Source organism: Natator depressus, chromosome 11 (genome assembly GCF_965152275.1).
Source record: "Natator depressus isolate rNatDep1 chromosome 11, rNatDep2.hap1, whole genome shotgun sequence".
NCBI classification, from domain to species: domain Eukaryota; kingdom Metazoa; phylum Chordata; order Testudines; family Cheloniidae; genus Natator; species Natator depressus.
In genome coordinates, this window is record NC_134244.1 from 38,129,030 (window position 1) to 38,149,548 (window position 20,519).

Consider the following 20,519-nt stretch of genomic DNA (forward strand, 5'->3'; position numbering starts at 1 on the left):
TGACATGATGGTGTGCATGGTGGTTTGAAAACTGATAGGGTAAAGGTTTTGTTTACTAGAGTTTTGAGTTGCTGATTAATGATTGATATCCAGGTCAATTAAGTTTACAAAAATATCATAGCAAGTCAGATTCTACGCTCTACCAAATGTCTTCAGAGAAAGCAAATTCATTTTACCTCATTTGACGATAAACACACATTGATAAATATTTTTCCCTGTCTGGTCCGATGGCCTGAAAGATCCTCCATCTGAGAGAAACTAATGTCATTTATCGCCCTAACACTGGCAGATTACAAAGAGAGATTGAAAGCTCATAGAAAACAGACCATCTTTCAAACATCAATCTAGTGTTCAGAAAGGCAACAAGGGATAGGGATCGTAAAGCGAAGGAAATCAGAGAATAAAGCTGTGAAGAAAAGCCTTAAAGCCTCTGCTGGACTGAGTACCATAGCTACTCTCCATTCAGTGACTCATGGAAGGGAGGAGAAGCCTTTGCTATACATTTTACGGGAGAGGAGAGGAAGCCCAAACTGGTGCCTGGGGGTCCCTCTGCCAGAAAAAGAAAGGGTTTTTTTAAGCATTAGCAAACATATACACTACGTAAACAGTACAGCCCCGAAGAGAGTACATTTCATTTGTGTCTGACAACTTACAAATCTTGTGGAAAAAACAGTTATATATTTAAAGTGAACATGAGTTTTAGCAGTAGATTTTCAGTATGGCTGAAGCTTTATGTTTGTGGGTATAATTTGCAAAATTGACACCTGCATTTTTTATGGGTGCAAAGGGAGGCCAGATTTGGGAAACGTAGGCCTTAATATCTTCTCTCTCTAAAAATTCAAGTATAAGATCTTTGTGGGTCTTTCCTTCAAAAAAAGAAGCCACTTTTTAAAAAACACCTTCCTTTGTAAAGTTCCCCAGATTATACTAGGAACACCTTAAAGTAAAGCACTGGGGTAAAACGGAGTTACCAACCCATTATTTGTTTTACTCAGGTCTGTAACTGCCTGAATATTCATAAAGCACTAACTACACTCCCTATGTCCTATTCCACCACATACTGAGCTCAGTGTAACAGCTTGGAAAGATCCTCTTTGAAGTAGTCCCTTCTTTGGTAGTTCCAAAATACTGAGCAGAGAGATTATAACAGAACTATGTACTTGAAAAGGTTTACCAGTCTGAAGCCAGATCCTCGCTAGTATTAACTGGTGTAGCTTAGTTGAAGTCAATGGAGTTACGCCAATATATACCAACCGCCAATATGGCCCCTGATTTTACAGAATAAGAGATATACTGTACATGTTTACACAGGTTCATTTGTAAAATGCAATTTATTATACAACTTTTGTGCAAAAGGCACTGTTCATAACTTTTCCAGGATGTAACAATTCTTATGTATTGTAGGATATTGCATTATTCTTTAAACTGTGAATAAAATATATCATAGAAGAGTTGTAAAAATGAAATGATTTACAACATTCCAAGCCAACTTTTGGGGTGCGATGCACTTACTCACGAAGTTAAAATTGCAAGCAACTAATGCATGAATGGAGTACATCTTCTGAATCACGCTTACGTGCAAATCTGCACCATCATTAAAATCAGTTCCCACAATAAGATCACACCCGCATGGGTTTCATGAATCAATGGGTACAGATTAAAACAGAGGGTTTGGCTTGAACAAAAGTGGATGTGTTTCTCCAAAGCAAAACCTTTGAGTAAGCTGCCTTTCAAAATCAACACAAAAGCTGTGCCAGCAACACCAATAATATTATTCCAGTTGGAGGAGGAATAAAGCAGGTGCAGCCAGCTCTATTTTCCCTTGGCACACAGACACCAAAAAGACATCCAGGTAAAAGGTCATATCGTGATTCTTGGGCCAGGTATTTGGCTAGCACTCCCACAAGAACAGGAATATTAGGCAAACACTTGGTTCAAGAAGTAAGACACAGCATAAGGATGCAGGGAGACAAACCTTGACCCTCGCAAACATTTGCCTGAACTGGAGGCTTCCAATGTATTTAACAAGTGAAGTTTAGCACAGCAATAGCAAACACATGTGTTGGTCTAAGATCCCAGTTTGGTGCATGTGGATTTGAAGTATCCTATTACTCTAATACACCTACGTTGACCAACACAGTGACAGGCATTCATCCTCATCAGAACAGAGACTACTGGATAGGAACTCATGAAGGATATTAACAATAGTGTTAGCAGCATGATAGCGTAGGCATTAACTTGCATGTATTTTGTCCAGGGAGGTCTACAATTACTAGTATGATATGCATGTTGGAACGTACAAGCTGAAGTTTGGCCTTCTGTGATTTACTGGGATTGGAGAGCTGTACAGCCAGAGCATAGGCCTGGAGACCAGAAACTTTTCACCTCTAATCCCAGTATTGACATCGACTCCTTCTATGGCTTCCAACCAGTCAGTCTCTTTGCCTGTTTCACAATCTGTAACTGTGAATAATAGTTTCCTACTTTACAGGAATATTGTGAGTATTAATATGTTAAATGGGAATGATTTTCATCTCATGCTTACCAAGGTATAACTGACTTCAGTAGAGTTCTGATTTACCCCTCAGTGTGTAACTAGGCTCAAATGTTTGGAAAGTACTAAGTACTTTTATTAGTGTTCTCTAAAGCACTGCTTTTTTTCAGACTGTACTGAAAAATCCAGATTATGACAGATTTGTATGGTGCATTAGACTCAATAATTTGTGGATTAAGAATATGATAAAATAACACATTTATTAGATTTATTCAGCAGCATCATTTTCCAGTTATCTTTTCTAATCAAAATACACTTCAAAGTCATTACAACAAGCATTCTAAATAGGGATAGCATATATTTTGAGAACTCAGGCATAAAACAATCAAACAGCGGAAGTCTCATTGATTATAAATTTAGGAACCTGCAGTTATATGAGTAACTAGCCAGGAATGCTAAACAACGTAATAGAGTATACGTTCCTGCAGTGGTGCTTAGACTTTCCTTAACCAGTTCATGTTATGGAAACTAAACTGGCTAATTAATGGAAAAGCTAGTAACATGTACAGTATATTCTGATAGAACATTATGGAAATAACCGGATGACCTACAAATATTGCATCAGTAGAAACTGTTTCCCTTTCTATTAATGTCCACCTCAGGAAATAAATAGTCAATACAAATTAAATTTTTCACATGAAAAAAGCTGGTTCATTTTTAAATTAACCAGCATCTTTTGTACTTTGCTAGCTACTTCATTTAACACTACAAACGACTTCCAGAGACTCCAGCCAAGAACAGAGTTATTCCATTGATGATCAGGAGAAAATCTCATTAAATTAAGTATGAAATTACTGCCTGGTACTAAAATTTAAATATATCAAATCTTCCTATGTATGCTGTTAATGGGATTTTTTAATTGGAACCTAGAGGGAAAATACATGTCTTATGGATCTTGGGAGGAATTATTTGATTTCAACCAGACAAAATATTGCAAGAACAACATTCTGTGTAGGTAGCTATTCAGCCAAAATACGCTGTACTGAATTTTCCATCTTTTGTTTAATATGAGATATACAGAGAGAGAGGACAGAGAGACCCATTTTTATATACAGTAGTATATTAAATGGGTAGTAGAGATGCACAACGCACCAGTACAAGTTTAAGAAGGTGCTGTTATAAATATATGCTCTAAAAGTTTCTGTAAATCAGTAAACCTCTATATTTACCTTGATTTTTTTTTAGTTAGATCATTTATATAATGGATTTATCCCTAAAGATGCAACAACCGATTCAGAACAGATTTCTTTAGGTACATCAACAAACAAGATAATCTTTCAAAAATTTACAAATGTACAATATATTTATAACATTACTTTCAGACAGCTTCAGTGCAAAGATATACATATAGTACACCATGATAACTGTTCATAAAAATAGCAGTTGGCATTTATCAGAACAACAAGGCATAGCTTCAAAAGACGTCTTCAGCTATTGGCTAAACGGCGTATATATTTTTCATAAAGCATTTGAATGTGAACCTTTTTCCTTCTGTTTATAAAAAATCTACATGCAAATGGGTATGTCTAACTATTCTCTTACAGATTAACTAGTTATACAACAGAGTCCTCTTTAACAAGATTGGCGGTGTCTTTAAATGTATCCTCTGTTGCTGTATAAGCTAAAGGTGGGTCTCTCTTGAGAGTAATCTTAGGAGGCTGTGAAGGAGAGGGGAGAGAGGCATTTTCAGTGTCCCCTTCTTGTTCCTTCTCCATCTGAAACAATCACCATAAAACCCATGGTTTAACATGAACCGTTCACTGTAGGTTTGATTTCAGAATTGCTAAGCATTCCTAGCTCCTGTTGAAGTCAATGAAGTAGGTGGATACTCAGCCCCTCTGACCTCCCGCCCATATATTATTATTTAAACACGGGCTTCACCTCAGCAGGCAAAGCTGAGAAAACAATAAATCACTAAACTAGTCAGGGCTAATCCTGCCAACAATTACTACCACCCGTGGTGTTTAACAATGAGTAATTTTATATGTCCATACACACTCACTACTCTAGATAATTATTGAGGTAACTGGCACTACTTATGAAGTAAGCATTATCTCAGTAGTGTTTGCCGGGCTGGGTCCTTTGCTTTACAAATTCCCACTCACATCTCATACAGTATGGGACAAATAGGGTAAAATTTTCAAAAGCACCTACATGTCTTGGCACCTAAGTCACATTTTCCAAAGTGACTGCGGAGAAGTTACTTTCAATGACACAAACTCCTACATGCCTAATTCGGGACTTAGGCTCCTAAGTCACTCCGGAGCATTTGAAAATTTTACCCACAGTGTGAGACTCTTGATCTGGCCCCTTTGTGCTAGGTAAAAGGGTCCTAAGCGCCAGTGTCCAGCCATGGGAGAATTCCCCTGAGGCAGGCACTGTAGAAAACCACGGTAAGTCTGCCTTACAAGAACCCCCTCACAAGCATGCCACGGGTGGGTTTGAGGATAGAGGGGAGAGCTCAGAGCAGGGCCACAGCTTGCAGCACTTCAGAGATTTTGGGCAGTGATGTGGCTCATAGGGCAGCACCAGGGGGCTACTGTAACTTAGTCTTTGTCTACACTACACTTTTGTTAGTAAAACTTTTGTCATTCAGGGGTGTGAAAAAACACACACACTCCTAATGACAAAAGTTTTATTGATGAAAAGCGCCAGTGCAGACAGCCCTATGTCGGCAGGAGAAAGCTACTGCCTCTCGTTGGGGATGGATTTATTTTGTTGGTAGGAGAGCTCTCTCCTGTCAACAAAGAGCGGCTACACTGCGCACCTTTTAGCGGCATGGCACAGCTGTGTCGCTAAAAGGTGCATAGTGTAGACATAGCCTTAGATAGCCCTGGGGACTTATGCCAGCAGCCTCTTCAGCCCCAGGAACAGCCTAAGGTTGGGAGGGTGTAACTGTGGCTTTAAATCCACCCCAGCCCCTTCTCCCCGTGCTGCATGTGCTGTGCCTCTTACAGTGCAGCCCAGACTCTTATCCATAATCTTTATACTATAAAAACCAACATTAATTCATGCTTCCCACATCATCAGAACCAGCCCCGCTTGTGAGCTAGGTGAAAAGTGCAGGCTGAGAATGAGAGTGATACAATTAAGAGTTACCTCTGCATAGATTGGATTTTCAAAATTAGTACTTAGTTTCAGTTTTCTTTTGAAGAAACTCCACTTTGTTTCCTGAAAGATAAAAATAATAGAACTTTACTAATGAACTCTTTAGCAGAACAGTTTTCTCCCCTTTCATTTGCAAAATGATAATACCAGTGAGGGAGGGTTTTCAATAGCATTTCCTATTGGTTCTATCCGTAAGTGATTGTATTCAGGAAACGTTCAACCCATCCCCATTTTATTTAATGTTTTTTTTAATTAAGCTCTTTTGATGTAATTTTTTTTAAAGCCTATCACAGATTCTAAGTGCTTTGACAATTGTTAAAATGACAACCCATCTGCAAAGGAAGAAATGAAAAATGTAACAACACAGTTAAAGTCTCTAAAAATGTAATTTCTCCTTCAGAGAGTATAGACATTGTTTGTTCGGGGTTTTCTGAAGGCTCATCAGAAAAAAACATATCAGATGGAACCCACAAATTGTTCCTAAAATGGCCAGTTATATTATTATTCCTGACACAGCCTCTAATTCTTCACCAGTCAACCAGCCTCAGAAGGCAATTCAGTGGATCTTTTCAGTACAGGGAAAATAAACTAGGTTTTCACTACCACCCACTTAATTCTTGTTTAAGTCACCGTATGGGCTAACAGTCATCTCCCTAAATCTACCTTTTAATACTCAATAATGTCATCCAAATGAACTCATCTTAGACTATTTCCCTTTCACCCCCCTTTTGTTGTTAGCATTATTTGCTTATTTGTAATACAGTAGTAGCTAAAGGCTCCAACTGGAATCAGGGCTCCACTGTTCTAGGCACTTTACAAACAGATGGAAAGAGATAGCCCCGGCCTCAAAGAGCTCATATTTGAAGTACACAAGACAGAAAAAGGGAAGGAGGGGAAACAGAGGTCAGGCAAGTCAGTAGCAGAGCTCAGAATAGAACCCAGTTCTCTTGAGTTCCTGTCCAGTTTCCGATCTAATACACCGATTATTGTTATTTTAACTAAAGCAGTATCCACAAGGTAAGACGACAGCAGATAAAATGACAACATTTATTTATAGAGAGTAACACTACATATGGACTCTACACAAATCAAATGGAAAAGAAAAACCAGGTGTGAAATTATAAAATGAGAAATTACTGTAACGACTGAGCAACACTCAAGTATATACAGGAATACAAATCCCTGTGAGCTCTGCCTGGAAACTGGGGTCCATCCAAAAGGAGCAAATTGTAGAATCAGGCCCTACAAGAATGCTGACCTGTGAACAAGAGCCACATCACTAACGAAAGTAATTCAATAGATTTCTCTTAGCCTCAGTTTCCAGAGAAGTTCCAGGGATGCTCTATCATTCTGCAGCATCAGCATTTACACACACATGCTGTCAACTCAATGGGCAGGATAACTTAGCACCTAAGCTAAACACTCAGCCTTTCAGTCCACTCACCAGATAAGCCTGGGACTTTGCTTCCACCACAAGCAAAACCCTATCCTGACTGCCTTAACGGACCTCCTCTGCCCCTCAAGAAAACTTCAATAGTATGCACTTTGTTATCATTTTGTTAGCAACGGGCGTGCAGCCAGCAAAATATTCTCTGGCGCATGCCCACTGAAATTCATAGTGAACCTCAACTGGTAATTTATGTGAGAGATGAGCTGAAGAGTAGGATAGCCTTTGCTTATATGTATTCTCAGAAATAATAATATGACTTCCAGGAATCACTTGACTAAGCTAGGTGAGAAGATTCTTTGATGTCCAACACTGAAAATACTCAACAATACTCAAAACAACCGTTCTGTATGCAGCTGATGCATGAAATTGCAATGTTTAATGTTGCCATGGTTATAAGTAGAATATAAAAACATGATTAAACTACACACATGATAGACCTCTTACATTTTCATTACAATGAATCAGATTTCAGTTATTTTAGATCAAAGTGTAGTGTTACTGTCTATGAAAAATTGAACATTTTTATGCAGATGTATTTCAGTAGGGATTTGTTTTTTAATTGTTGAATGTATGAATGTTTGTTAAAAAATATCACTTATCTTGTGAGTGGGAGGGAGCAGATCCTCAGCTGGTGTAAGCTGTCATAGTTCCACTATTGTCAACAGAGCTATGGCAATTTACACCAGCTGAGGATCTCCCTTCTCACATTGCAACTTTCATGCTGAGAGAAGGCCCTGAAAAGAGAGGGTTCTCATGGAAACACTGGTATGCTCTTCACTGCAGAGGTATAAATGCTGCCATTCAAATGCACTGTCAATGTCACAAGCATAGCCAGTGCTGGAGAGAAACAGAGAGAACCCTGTGAAGCCATCTGGGGCTGAAACAGTCTTAGCAGGAAATAAAACTTGACAAATTTTAGCAGCTGGTTGCTACAACTGTCAAGCATACTCAGTATTCAGAAGTGTTGACATCTGTGCTGCAGAGACAGGGAAGAATAGCAAAAAGGATTATGGGCCATATCCCTTGAGGTACAAATACTTTCTGTGAGGTGCCAAATGCCCTCAACTCCTCTTTAAAGGCTTGTCTAAATGGCTGTAAACCAGATTTAAAGGTATGTAAGAGTGTCCACACACAGAGTCATATTGGTTTAACTAAATCAGTGCCCCACCATATCTTTAGTTACACTGGTGCAACTTTGTGGGTAGATCGGGTGCCTAATTAAAAACACACAGCTGGCCCATGCCAGCTAATTCGGGCTAAGGGGCTGTTTGATTGGGGTGTAGACATTCACAATTAGGCTGGAACCTGGACTCTAGGACCTAGAGCCATTAGAGGGTCCCAGAGCTCAGGCTGAAGCCTGAGCCCAAACATCTACACCACAATTAAGCAACCCCTTAAGCCCCATGAGCCTGAGTCAGCTGGCATGAGCCAGCTGCAGCTTTATAACTGCAGTGTAGACATACCCTAAGTCAACATTTAATCCCTGTGGCAGTGCTGTGTTGGAACTGTGCCTGAGTGGAGCAGTTGCATAGCATGATCTCTGCACTTCATGAGAAGCCAAACTCTGCACAGACTGTAAATAGACTAACATGAAGTGGATACTTGAGTTGGACAAGGGAAGAGAACTCTTGCAGAGATGCTTTGACAAAATCCTTGTACTGGAGATGAAGAAGAACTTGCAGCTAGAATAGCAACAGCAGAGGGGATGAACTGCAGCCTTGTTACTGTCATACAAAGCCTGATTAGTTGGACTTTGTGCAATGAGATGTGTCAATTTCACTCCAGGTCATTATTTTACGCAAAGTGAAAATTATCTTGCACATCTTTCCTGCGTTAGGTGTGAGAGTTCAGTTATCCTAACACTGACCACAAATAAAACAGTGCTCTGAGTTTGCAGCACTGAAGGGTTTTCAAAGACTAAGAACAATACAGCAATGAATTAGCGCTGTTCTAAATTTTTTAAAAGCACCATTGTGTTACCTGTGTTGTTTCTGTGCTTACAGGAGGTTGCTGTGCACTAGCAGATATTGCAGCAGAGTAGACAGGATTTTCAAAGTTCTCATTTTCCTCACTATTCGATGCTGTTACCTGTTCATAAAAATAATTTAAAAGGGTAAAGATAAAGCCCTGGAACAATCCAATATAACCATTTAAACTGAAAGCTCTGTCAAGGCCAACACAAAGCTATAGGGGAGGGATAAAGAGAAATGATCTGAATCTCTCAAAGTTTCATACATGAGACATGTTAGTTTTCTCTTCCAACCTTGGCCCTAAAAATAAACACAGTTTTCTGTAAAGCAGTCAGATCCCCGGCACAGCTGACCATACAGTTTAAACAGATTTTTGGGACCGTTCAGTATAAAAAATAATGAAATCTCTGGACACAACAAATACATTTGTTAAAATTCAGAAAATACTTAGAACCAAGCCATTTGATAGTAAAATTGAGAATTTTAAATTAATAAGATGGGGGGGAGGGGATAGCTCAGTGGTTTGAGCATTGGCCTGCTAAACCCAGGGTTGTGAGCTCAATCCTTGAGGGGGCCATTTAGGGATATGGGGCAAAAAAAAATCTGTTGGATGATTTATACAGTTCCTAGTAATGATGAGAAAAAGTTACGACCCACAGACAAAGACTGATATAATAATGAAAAAAGAAATTGGAGAAAGAAAGATCCAGTGCATAGAAGAGGAACAAGGACGTAAGAAGAAGGAAAGAAGAAAAGCAACACTCAATTTCTTTCTTACACATGTCGGCTGAGCTACATTCACTACACTGGCTCCACCTTCTCTAGTTGTATACATTGGATTTTCAAACGTGATTGGCTGCTTCCCCGACTCCACAGCAAAGTTTTCATTCTATGAAAAAACCCCACAGTATAATATACATATAACATAGCCAGCACTTTGTAATCTAATCCGTTAGCTCAGGGAGAAATACATTTTTATTTTTGTAAAGTTATATATGAAACTCAATGTGTAACTTTACCATGCATTATTCCACTCGACTTAATTGTCTATCAGATCACCGAGTACATCCCATTCAAAGCCTGAACACATAATAATGGCTCATAGTCCATTTCATAGCTAGGCAAAAAAGAAACATTTCAATAATTTCCTCAAAATGTGTTACAAAGAGGAAGGATGGCTTCCACAAATCTAGCCTTCAGGAGCAAGGAAATGTCAAAAGAAGCATAATCCCAAAACAGGTGTTTCACTATAGAGGCTTCAACGTGACATATAAATTAATCATTCGTATCTGAAATACTAAAGAATGGGATCAATTCACATTACCCCATTTGGGAGATTGCTATATTTTTCGGCAGAAGAAACACAAGTTCATCTGCTCATTTAAAAACCTATAAATTATGTCAGAAATACACCATTCCTGCAGAGCATAATATAAGCTACTTCACACATACTGTGCCAGACCTGAGCAGTGGCTGCGGTGCTCTGGGTAGATGTATAAAGATGCTGCCAGAAACAGCGTTTAGTGTTTGGCGGACTGAGCTCTGGGCTAGTCCCTTGGGGCAGATTAGAGCAACATGAAGGCCTCTCTAAAGGACACTGGCTACCGATGACCCCAAGAAATTGCTCTGGTTTGCCAAGTATGGCTGGGGGATAGGTTTGCCCTGACACGCCCCTTTTCCCTCCAGGTCACAATTCCTTGCCAGCAGCCAGGAGGGCGAGGGTGGGGCAGCAATCACTATGGCAACTCTCAAGCACCTGAGGATTTCCCCTGCACTGGAGAATTCTCAAGTGACAACAGTGATACAGAGGATCTAGTCTGAATGGTTTCAAAGTCTTGCAGCATCTTGATACGTGACTTTCTGTTTCAGATTTAGCTAGCCACAACACTATCTGGCTATGTCTTCACTTCAAATTTAACTCAGGGTGTTGGCACTTGCATTAGCTGCCTCCAGGGAGAGTGGCCACACTGAAATAACAGTCGAACTGCTGTGTCCACACTGGCACTGAGCTCGCTTATGTGTGTTTTTTTCTGCAACAGTAAGCTGAACTGCTTTATGAGTTCTTTCCCAGTGAATTGTGAGAGAGCTTGTCTGTCCTTTCTGGGCACATGGGGGGATTGTGGGAAAGCACCGGAGGACTTGCAGTACTTGAGTGGTTCTAACCTGCATTCACGTGACAGAGTGACTACGTCAGCAGCTAACAGCAGCTAGTTGTACTCTGTGTTGGAGTGTACCAACCCCACACTGGGCCTGCAGGTAAATGAGAGCCTGTGGGCACAATCAGCCTCACTTCCGCTACACCTGCAGTGAGTGTCAAACCTGGAAGGAGAAGTTAAATGAATTGAACCTGGCTCAGTTAGGGCCTGACTAGGAATGAGAGCAAATCTCTGGCTCTCACTCAATGAGAGAAGCCTGGTTGGAGTTAGGGAGCTGAGTGGGATAGCTAGCAGACAGGGAACCCCTGAAGGAAGGTACATCTGCAACAGGGAGCCGAAGGGAGCTGGGAAGCAGTGGCAGGAAGTGAGCCCGCCCAAGATTCTGCATGCTGGTGGAGGGGCCCGCAGGGAGCAATTCATAGTTTTATCATGTAAGACTCGAAAAACAGTGCTATTTCTCAGACACGGCGATACATCAGCCTGGATAAAATCTGATATGTCCAAAAACTGATAGAAACATCCAGGATTTGCACAGACTTCCAGCAGCAGTGAATTTCACAAGTTTACAATCCGATGCAGAAAGTCATTTTTCCTGTGACTGGTTCTGAATATTATGTCTGAAGTCTCAGTTATGTATAATATTACTGGGGGGCGGGAAGCGGGAACCCTTGTAACTTGCACATTTTGACTTGTTCCACGAGATGCCTGAGTACACAAAGACCTTTGCAGGGAGATCTAGTAATATCTGTAGAATTAAAGGACTAAAGTGCCCATTCATTCCCTGATGATATGCTGAAGTATTTCCAGAGTGATTAATTTAATTTCTACCACATAAATCTTGAGAAAAGTATATTATCTCAAAGAACAGTCTTTGCTTTCACTTCTTTAGAATAACCTAATTCAATATTCACTTCTTTGTTTATAGCGCATTTATCACCTCATTGTCTTTCTGTATAAAATTCTTCCATGTGACACAGAAAACAGTTACAAAACAAGGGAAAATGTTAAAGATGATTTTGGAATTGAGCCATACCATCTGCATTGCTCTGTCTATAGTAGAATCAGCTCCGAAGCCAGACACACTGATGTCCATACTCACATCCGCTCCAGATCGGAAGGTCACCCCATTGCCATTTTCAGTGGACTTTACAAGACTGCTTAAGCTTCAAAAATAAAAAATCAATTATTTGGACAGTAACCTTTTAAATCAAATGTTCTGTGTGATTGTTGCTAGGAAACTTGAAACATTCTCTCTATAGGCCAACTCCAGAAGGCTTACTTACTCTTCACTTCAGCGAACCTCTCATTGAATACAATGGCAGTTCTGGCCGAATAAGGAGTAAGAACCTCAGGGTTTAGTTATATACAAGATATACTGAGTCATTAAAAAAATAAAGGTATGCTGACTACAATTTGGTTAGTCTTATTTTCAATTTTGTTTTCCTGACAAATTCATAAATTCATTGTCTTTTTAAAACATTTTACTATTCAATAGTATAATTCTTATTAAAACCTTAGGGCCAGATTTCCACAGGGCAAAAGCCCAAAGCATACACAAAAATGTCATTATAATTGTATATCAAACTGGAGGATAACATTTCAGGAATTGTGTGTATATATTAGTTGTCTATGCATACAAATAACCATTTAGGTTCCTCATGGGTATTTTCATGTAAATGCCTAATTTGCACATGCAGGTGCAATTTAGGCTTGCAATTGTATGAGCAATGTTAGAAATTGGGTGAGAGGAAGAGTATAAGTTCTAAGTAATATGAACTGTGGCCTTACACATGAAGATATTAGCAGTGGTCAAAACCAGGACCTTCAGCAACTAAAACAGAGGCCTTAACTGTAGAGTTAACTCAGGTTATCTATACTCAAGTTACTTCTCTCGAGTTAACCTGGCTTGAGTGAAAGTACCCACACTGCTAAATAACATTAAAGTTGCTCAGTCCACACTGGCACTGACCTCACTCATGCGTGGCGATAAGACTTCTGGGGGCATATCACATGGTTCTTTGCATGTAAGTAAGTTGAGCTGCTCTCTGAATTCTTTCCCAATGAACTGTGGGATAGCTTGTCTGTCCTTTCAAGGTGGAAGGTATTGGAGGACTGGCAGCACTGGAATGGAGCCAGCCTAGGTCCATATTTCAGAGTGGTTGTGTTAATTTCTACTTTGAGCTTTAGACTATAACCTCTGATGGGCTAGTCATTTCAAGTTAAAAGCACCACCATGCTCCAAATAAGGATTTTTGTGTGTGGACTGGATTCAAGTTAGGAGCAACACTCAAGTTATAATTCAAGTACACTTTACAGTGAAGACAAGCCCTACGTGTTGAGCTAAAAGAGAATTCCTTTAGATGTCTGTAGCAGGCTTTTATAGTTGTTGGAACTGCCAGCAGAACACACGACCACATGCACTGAGACAGTGCATTACATAGGGAGAGCCTATTAGGAGGAGTTGAACAATGACAGACTTTAGTGCTAAGTCATACTCATTGAAAAAGATTTTAAAATGAGAACCAGTAGTTAGAGGAATGAGATTTAGAACTCTATTTCAGTGGACCCCATTTTCATGGAAATTGACACTAGTCAAAGTCAGGTAAGTGTTTTAAAACTTTCACTTAGTATCTGGTGACGCAATGACCATTTCCATGAAACAATGCAGAAACAGAATATTACTGTCAGCAACCAACAGTTAGAACTCTAACACTTTTTCTCTCAGGGCTGTTCTACAACAGTTTTTGCACCCATTTAGCTGTATCAGCTCAGAAACCAATATAATTAAGTTAGTGTGATCACTAGTGTGGATGCAGTTATAATAGACATAGAAGTGTGTATATGGGGGTTGCTTGTTTTGGCATACCAATATAAACACTTTTTTATGAGTATAATTAGGTCCGGGTCCACATTACAAGTCGCACTGACTTAATTATAATGGTTTGGAACCCACTATAGTTACATTGGTTCATACACTGTACAGTATATCTATATACTGTGATCTATACAGTCTGTAGACTAGCACCCAGCCACAAATTTGCGCGCACACACACACACACACAAGTTTGATCTGCAGCTGAAAGTGTCATTTCTCACCCATGTACTTCAAGAACCAATTTTAAGTTTGAAAGGAAAAAGGAGTAAATGTTTTAAATAAAATAGATATTTTGAAAGAAATGTTTCAAAACCTGTTTGTGCTCTGAGCCCATTCTTTTTAGAAGTATTTTCTTCATCTCCCTTCTTTCACTTTAAAATGTCAAACTTTTTAAAAAAATGATAATTCATGAAGTTGAATTTCACTGGATTGCTGTGCTTCTCACATGGCCAGTGATCTGACAGAGGTCTCTTGCCTCACAGAAACATGAAACATGTGGGTATTTGGCATAGCATTCCTTGCAGGTGAGTACAACATTACAGAAGAGCTCATCCTTCTAATGGTTAAAGAGTTCCTGTAACTAACTTGCCTGAGTTGTAGTCTTATAACCTTTGATAAAGTAATGAAAATAAACATATTTAGCCATCCCTCTGAACTGAATACCCAGTCTAAAAAGCATGTTGTATTTATTTATGTGAAAACTAATTGGGACCCAGAGTAGTGTGACAATATGGTAATCTTTGTTGTCAGGTATGACCAGCTTTGCTATTAACTGGCAGCAGAAATCTTTAGGAATTGCTTTAACCCTGCACTTCCCTTGTGTCAGTAAAACTATTATATAGTAGACATATCATATCCTTAAGAAACATTCAGTCACAAATGTAAACAAATGTAAACATCTGGTATACAGACTCTAAACAACAACCTGTCTTGTGAAACGTACCTTGGTAGTTTAGGAAGTGCTGGTAAGAGGGAGCCTGTCCGTCTGTAGTTAAAGAACACTCCAACTGCCAGTGCTCCAATTATTATTATTAGAATGACTGTCAACAACACTGCTACTGCTGCTATGAGAGATAGAAGAGTAAGTAAATATTAAAACAAGCATACCTTAAAAGTTAAAAAGAGCCTGTCAGAAGTATAAGGTTGACCTTAAACTGACACATGACTTAGCTCAGTCACCAAGTTTAATATATACTTGAAGCTTACTTGTTCCAGGAGGCACTCCCTTTGACAATCCTATTTCACAATAATTTCCCGTGTAGCCATCAGAACACCTGTGAATATAAGGGAGATAGTTTGACCATCTGTCTTTTATTAAGTCTAGCGGGTAAGCTTTATTATTATATTTTTTAATGTTTACAGACAGGCAGTAGAGTTCAACTCACTTCATAGTAATTACATGTTTCACTGACTGTAAAAATAATATATCTATTATCTGCTCAGAAATAGACATACAGTAATGCTGAGTCAGAAACTAGAGTAATTAAAATCCGGAGATTTGGTTTCCGTGGAGCATTGGCGGCACCTACTGGCTCATACCTCTGTGCATTTACAGTTCTTTTCCCCCTTCACCAAATTTGCCTTTATTTTATAGCTTGTACTAGAGAACTCTTTATGGTTTGCTTTTTTTTCCTTTCCAAACCTTTTAGTTTCAAACTACTTATTTGCTAATGTTTTATGGTCATGTGCATTTTTCCTACCATTGCTACAAATATGCTATTATCAATGTGTTAAATCTTCTGTTAATGCATCATTGTAACTACATTTTGACGAACTGAACCCTAGTGTGATGCTAAACCAGCAAACTCTGACCTACGACCACTACAACATTGACTTACTTGCATTTGGGAAGATCATTTTCATCAATATAGCATGTTCCTCCATACATACACCTACATGCTGGTGGCATTGTTGGAGGGGATTCAATGGCTGCAGAAATGGAAAGCCATGCATGTGTTAATAAGCCATACTCAGCAAGGCATATGCTACCATGCAATTTTTTAAAATTTACTTTTAGGGCCAAATTTCAATCAGGCTTGTAATTTTGTGCATGCAATCACCCAAACTGAGTGTGTGCTAACATTTGCAAATTCAAACTCAGATGCAGTTTTTTGAAAATATTGCTCTTAATGCCAGGGACATAGGTTACTATATTTACTGTCCTGCCAAAATACCATTTTTAATCCTGGTAAAACTTCTGTTCTTGCATAATAAGGGGTTATTCAGTAAAAATGGTTCAGCAGCATCAAGAAGGGTGCAGGTTTCAACATTTTTTTCTTGCATATAAAATGAAGAAATGTAAATGAAAATTGATGGACACTGCAGTGTATGCTTCTAACACTGGAAAGTGGAAAGTGATGGACACAGCAAAGTCAGGTCAAGCAAATCTCCTGTTCCCTGCCTGCAGGGCTCAAAATTCAGACTGCAACATTATCCTACCTCATCTGTCCCAAACTCCTCTTTAAGCCAGCTGGCAGATTCCGTCCCATAGGGATGGGCATTAAGTGATTTGTCCAGAAATGATGCATTTATTTTTGGAGAGAATGAGGGCAATAGTGGATGGAAACTTGCTTTTAAACAGGAGGAGGGAACCTCTGATGTGCCCCAATTAGGAAAATGACAAAGGGGGAGAAATCCCAAATCCGAGGAGTCTCCATTTATTATCTACATTGTGCTCTGTCAGCACAAAGCAGCTCAAGCTCCACATTATTCAGCACTGGAGCCCATTAAACATCATGCTAGTGCTTCAGTCACTCTTCAGGTATCACCTGAGGCTGCAACATTGTCTGACTTGGACCAAAGACACATCCATATAATATTGGATTGGTATGTTTTTTTAAGAGAAACCCACATTCTTCTGAGTAGCAGCCGTCTACTCAGTTAGTCTGTATTCTAGTTAGTCTGTATTCGCAAAAAGAAAAGGAGTACTAGTGGCACCTTAGAGACTAACCAATTTATTTGAGCATAAACTTTCATGAGCTACAGCTCACTTCATCAGAATGCATCCGATGAAATGAGCTGTAGCTCACGAAAGCTTACGCTCAAATAAATTGGTTAGTCTCTAAGGTGCCACTAGTACTCCTTTTCTTTTTCCACATTCTTCTGATGTTTTGATATTGAACCTAATGAAGATCTTCAAAAAGAGAGTAAGTTTCTTTAAAGTATAATTTTACTGGCCTTAATTCGAATTTCGGGAAATCTACACACTAAAAAGCATGGTACAAATATTATGGAAAAGGTCTGAATCCTCTATGCTTTTATAGTCTATAAATGAAAGATGCATTTTGGCTCTCTCTTCCTTACACTTACAACCTAGATATACTAGATGGGCTATAAAAGTTTTAACTACTTTTCAGTCAGAAGTAGTCCATTCCTGAAACCTTTACTCAAGCAAAACTCCTATTCGTGTCAATGGTAATTTAGCTTACATAGGGATCCCTGATTTGGGGCTAAGGTCTCTCCTTCCAACTAGAGGCCTTAATTTGGGAAAATGATAAAAAAACAAGCAAAACTATATCTGACAGATATGACAATTAATTGGGTAAGCCCCACTGTGTAGTTAGGTATTACATAAAAGCTTAAAGCAAAGTTCCAAACAGGAACAGAAAATTGAGTCACTGGGCCCAATATGGTAAAATACCTTTTGTTGTACAATTATTTTTTTCCAAAACAAAATCTTCACCTGGCTTCAGAGTAGCAGCCGTGTTAGTCTGTATTTGCAAAAAGAAAAGGAGTACTTGCGGCACCTTAGAGACTAACAAATTTATTTGAGCATAAGCTTTCATGAGCTACACCTCACTTCATCAGATGCATTCAGTGGAAAATACAGTGGGGAGATTTATATACATAGAGAACATGAAACAATGGGTGTTACCATACAGACTGTAATGAGAGTGATCACTTAAGGTGAGCTATTACCAGCAGGAGAGCGGGGGAGGGGGGAACCTTTTGTAGTGATAATCAGACATTCTTGTCAACTGCTGGAAATGGCCCACCTTGATTATCACTACAAAAGGTCCCCCCTCCCCCGCTCTCCTGCTGGTAATAAATTTGTTAGTCTCTAAGGTGCCACAAGTACTCCTTTTCTTTTTGAAAATCTTCACCTGTTTTTCTTCGTCTCTGGCCAGATTATTTAAAGCAGTTTAATTAAGGGGAACAAATGTAGGCGCTATGAGCAATAAACAGAAAATTACTGTCATAAAATGTAGCTAAAGCAATTTGCAAGGTTGTTGCTTCAAAGTTCAAAACAAACTTGTGCTAGATACTAATGAGATGCAGTGGTAAACTGAAACATCTCCTTGGCCTGCCTGGAGATGATCCAATACTTAATGCTTAAATAGTATCTTGTGACAATAATAGGTCAAAGTACCATAAAGTATTGAGTAAATGTAAATCAGAGGTGGCACTATCTTTGTGGAGTAGCTTGTGAAATTGTCTATCACTGACCTGCAAAAAGACTAATGCAATTCATAGCAGACAGATTAACTCTTCTTCTATCTTGCCACTTCCCTATTTGAGGTTGGCAACTTTTGTAGCCTTCTTCCAAAACTCATGACTGTATACCTGGCTATCAGGCAAATTGGTCTCTCTAAGCTCCACCGATATCCAGTCCATGAACTGGGTCTTTTGCCTCCCCTTTCATCATCTTCTGTCCTCAATTACTGCAAGTGTTTACCCAATGTAACTCTTGGGTCTCTGCTTGGCATGTCCATACCAACATAGACTAGCTCCCTCAACTTGTCGTCAATTGGGGCAACTCTCATTAGGACCTTCTCAATCTCATTTAGCTGACTATCACAGAGCATCCAGCCATTTGACCATTTTAACATCTTCATTTCCATAGAGCAGAGCATACTGATTTCTTTTCTCATGGCTGGCCAAGTCTCCGTTCCATACATTGGGATGGATGAAATTATAACGCACTCTACCTTTTAACCTTATTAGCATCTTTTTTTTCACAGATAACTGGTGCCAGCTCCCACCATTTGCAGGAAGCAGCTTTGGCACAATGCTGGGCATGACTCAGGAGGGTACCATTGCCAGCAATCATTGACCTAGGTATTTAAATTCTTTCACTCTTCTAAGCTCTCTGCCTGTAATATCCTTCATGGTGGGTCCTCCTCCCTCTGCTATCATAGCCTCAGTCTTACCAATGTTCATTCTTAATCCTGCAGATGGATTAACTGTAGAGAAGTAGCCTAGATTTAGTTTCACAAGGACCACTTTGTTATAGTTATTGCCCATCAAGATAGAAATAAGATTAGGATATGTTTGGCTCATCTTTTGTACTTTTTGTTGTGATAAGGTGCTATCAACCAAACTAAGCCAGAACCCAGACTCCCTGGGTGCACAAAGAAGAGAACACCTGGAACCTCAGTTAACAGCTAAGTAAAATGGCAGCCCTCACACTCACAAAGTGCAAGGCCTTTTCCTGGGTATTGCCCCCATCTTATCTATTGAGGGTGGAGAGAGGTGGGAGCTTGCTCATGGGCCCCATACCTCTCTCTACCGCTTTGGGTGCGTGCTCAAGGAAGGCACAGCAACTGTGCTTCCCAGGTGCTCCTGATAGCACTGTGTGGTCTGGTGCAATTCTACAATTTAGCACTGAATGCTTATATTTAACAGGTTTGAATGATAAGCCAATTACTTGTAAATGATCTCTGGATGTATTTTGAGCATTGTGTCTTCTCTCGCCTGTATTGTATAAAAATGTTTACTGATCACACAAAAGAAAAATGTACAGAACTGTAATTATAATTTGCATTTTGTCAAACACTGATTCATTTTCCTATGTTTCTAAGGTTCCATTTACACTAATGTATATGCACTAATGTATACACACAAATGGTTTATAACAGAATAAAAGAATCTGGTTGCTCATGGATTAAACTTGTAGCGTAGCTGATGCCAATCATATCCGTTAGCCAGGCCAAAATCCTGGATTGACCAAGGCTTTTAGCCCAATAATGGAGTGTTTTTTAGAGCTGGGTGGGAACTGGATTTTCTGTTTCATGCAAAATTCCACGATTTCAAATTTGTTCCATTCCAAAACGGAATGAAACAAAAAATTCAGTTACCCACAGAATGAAATTTTTTTAATTTAAAAAGATTTGTTTGGGGTTGATCTAAATGTTTTGATAAAATTGAAATGTTTTGTTCCCATTTTGATGTTTAAAAAGATTATATAATATTATATCATATTTTTTTAAATTGAAACAAACAGCAATTTTGAAACAGAAAATCAAAATGTTCTATTCTGAAAAGGCCAAAAGACTTTCCATGAAACATTTTGCTTTCAACAAATTAGCATTTTCCTACGAAGAATGTTCCACTGGAAAATTTCCTCCCAGCTCTAGTGGGTTAGGTTACACTCCATCTGTATCCATGTTGTAACTTGGTCCCCTGG

General features: G+C 39.2%; 1 protein-coding gene across 3 annotated transcripts in view; it reads right to left on the reverse strand.

Annotated features, from left to right (window-relative positions):
* Positions 1–2,735: 2,735 nt before the first annotated feature.
* LRP2 (LDL receptor related protein 2) overlaps positions 2,736–20,519 on the reverse strand; it is a 177,741-nt gene continuing 159,957 nt past the window's right edge. For 2 of the 3 annotated variants that reach the window (XM_074967507.1, XM_074967508.1), the window contains exons 72-79: positions 15,952–16,042; positions 15,320–15,387; positions 15,057–15,177; positions 12,272–12,401; positions 9,861–9,971; positions 9,093–9,200; positions 5,654–5,725; positions 2,736–4,269 (exon numbers count right to left, since the gene is read on the reverse strand). In XM_074967507.1, the coding sequence (XP_074823608.1) occupies positions 4,108–4,269; positions 5,654–5,725; positions 9,093–9,200; positions 9,861–9,971; positions 12,272–12,401; positions 15,057–15,177; positions 15,320–15,387; positions 15,952–16,042 (863 nt within the window). In that variant the 3' untranslated portion in view covers positions 2,736–4,107. The remainder of the gene's footprint in view (positions 4,270–5,653; positions 5,726–9,092; positions 9,201–9,860; positions 9,972–12,271; positions 12,402–15,056; positions 15,178–15,319; positions 15,388–15,951; positions 16,043–20,519) is intronic. The other variant, XM_074967509.1, reaches the window with a different exon arrangement.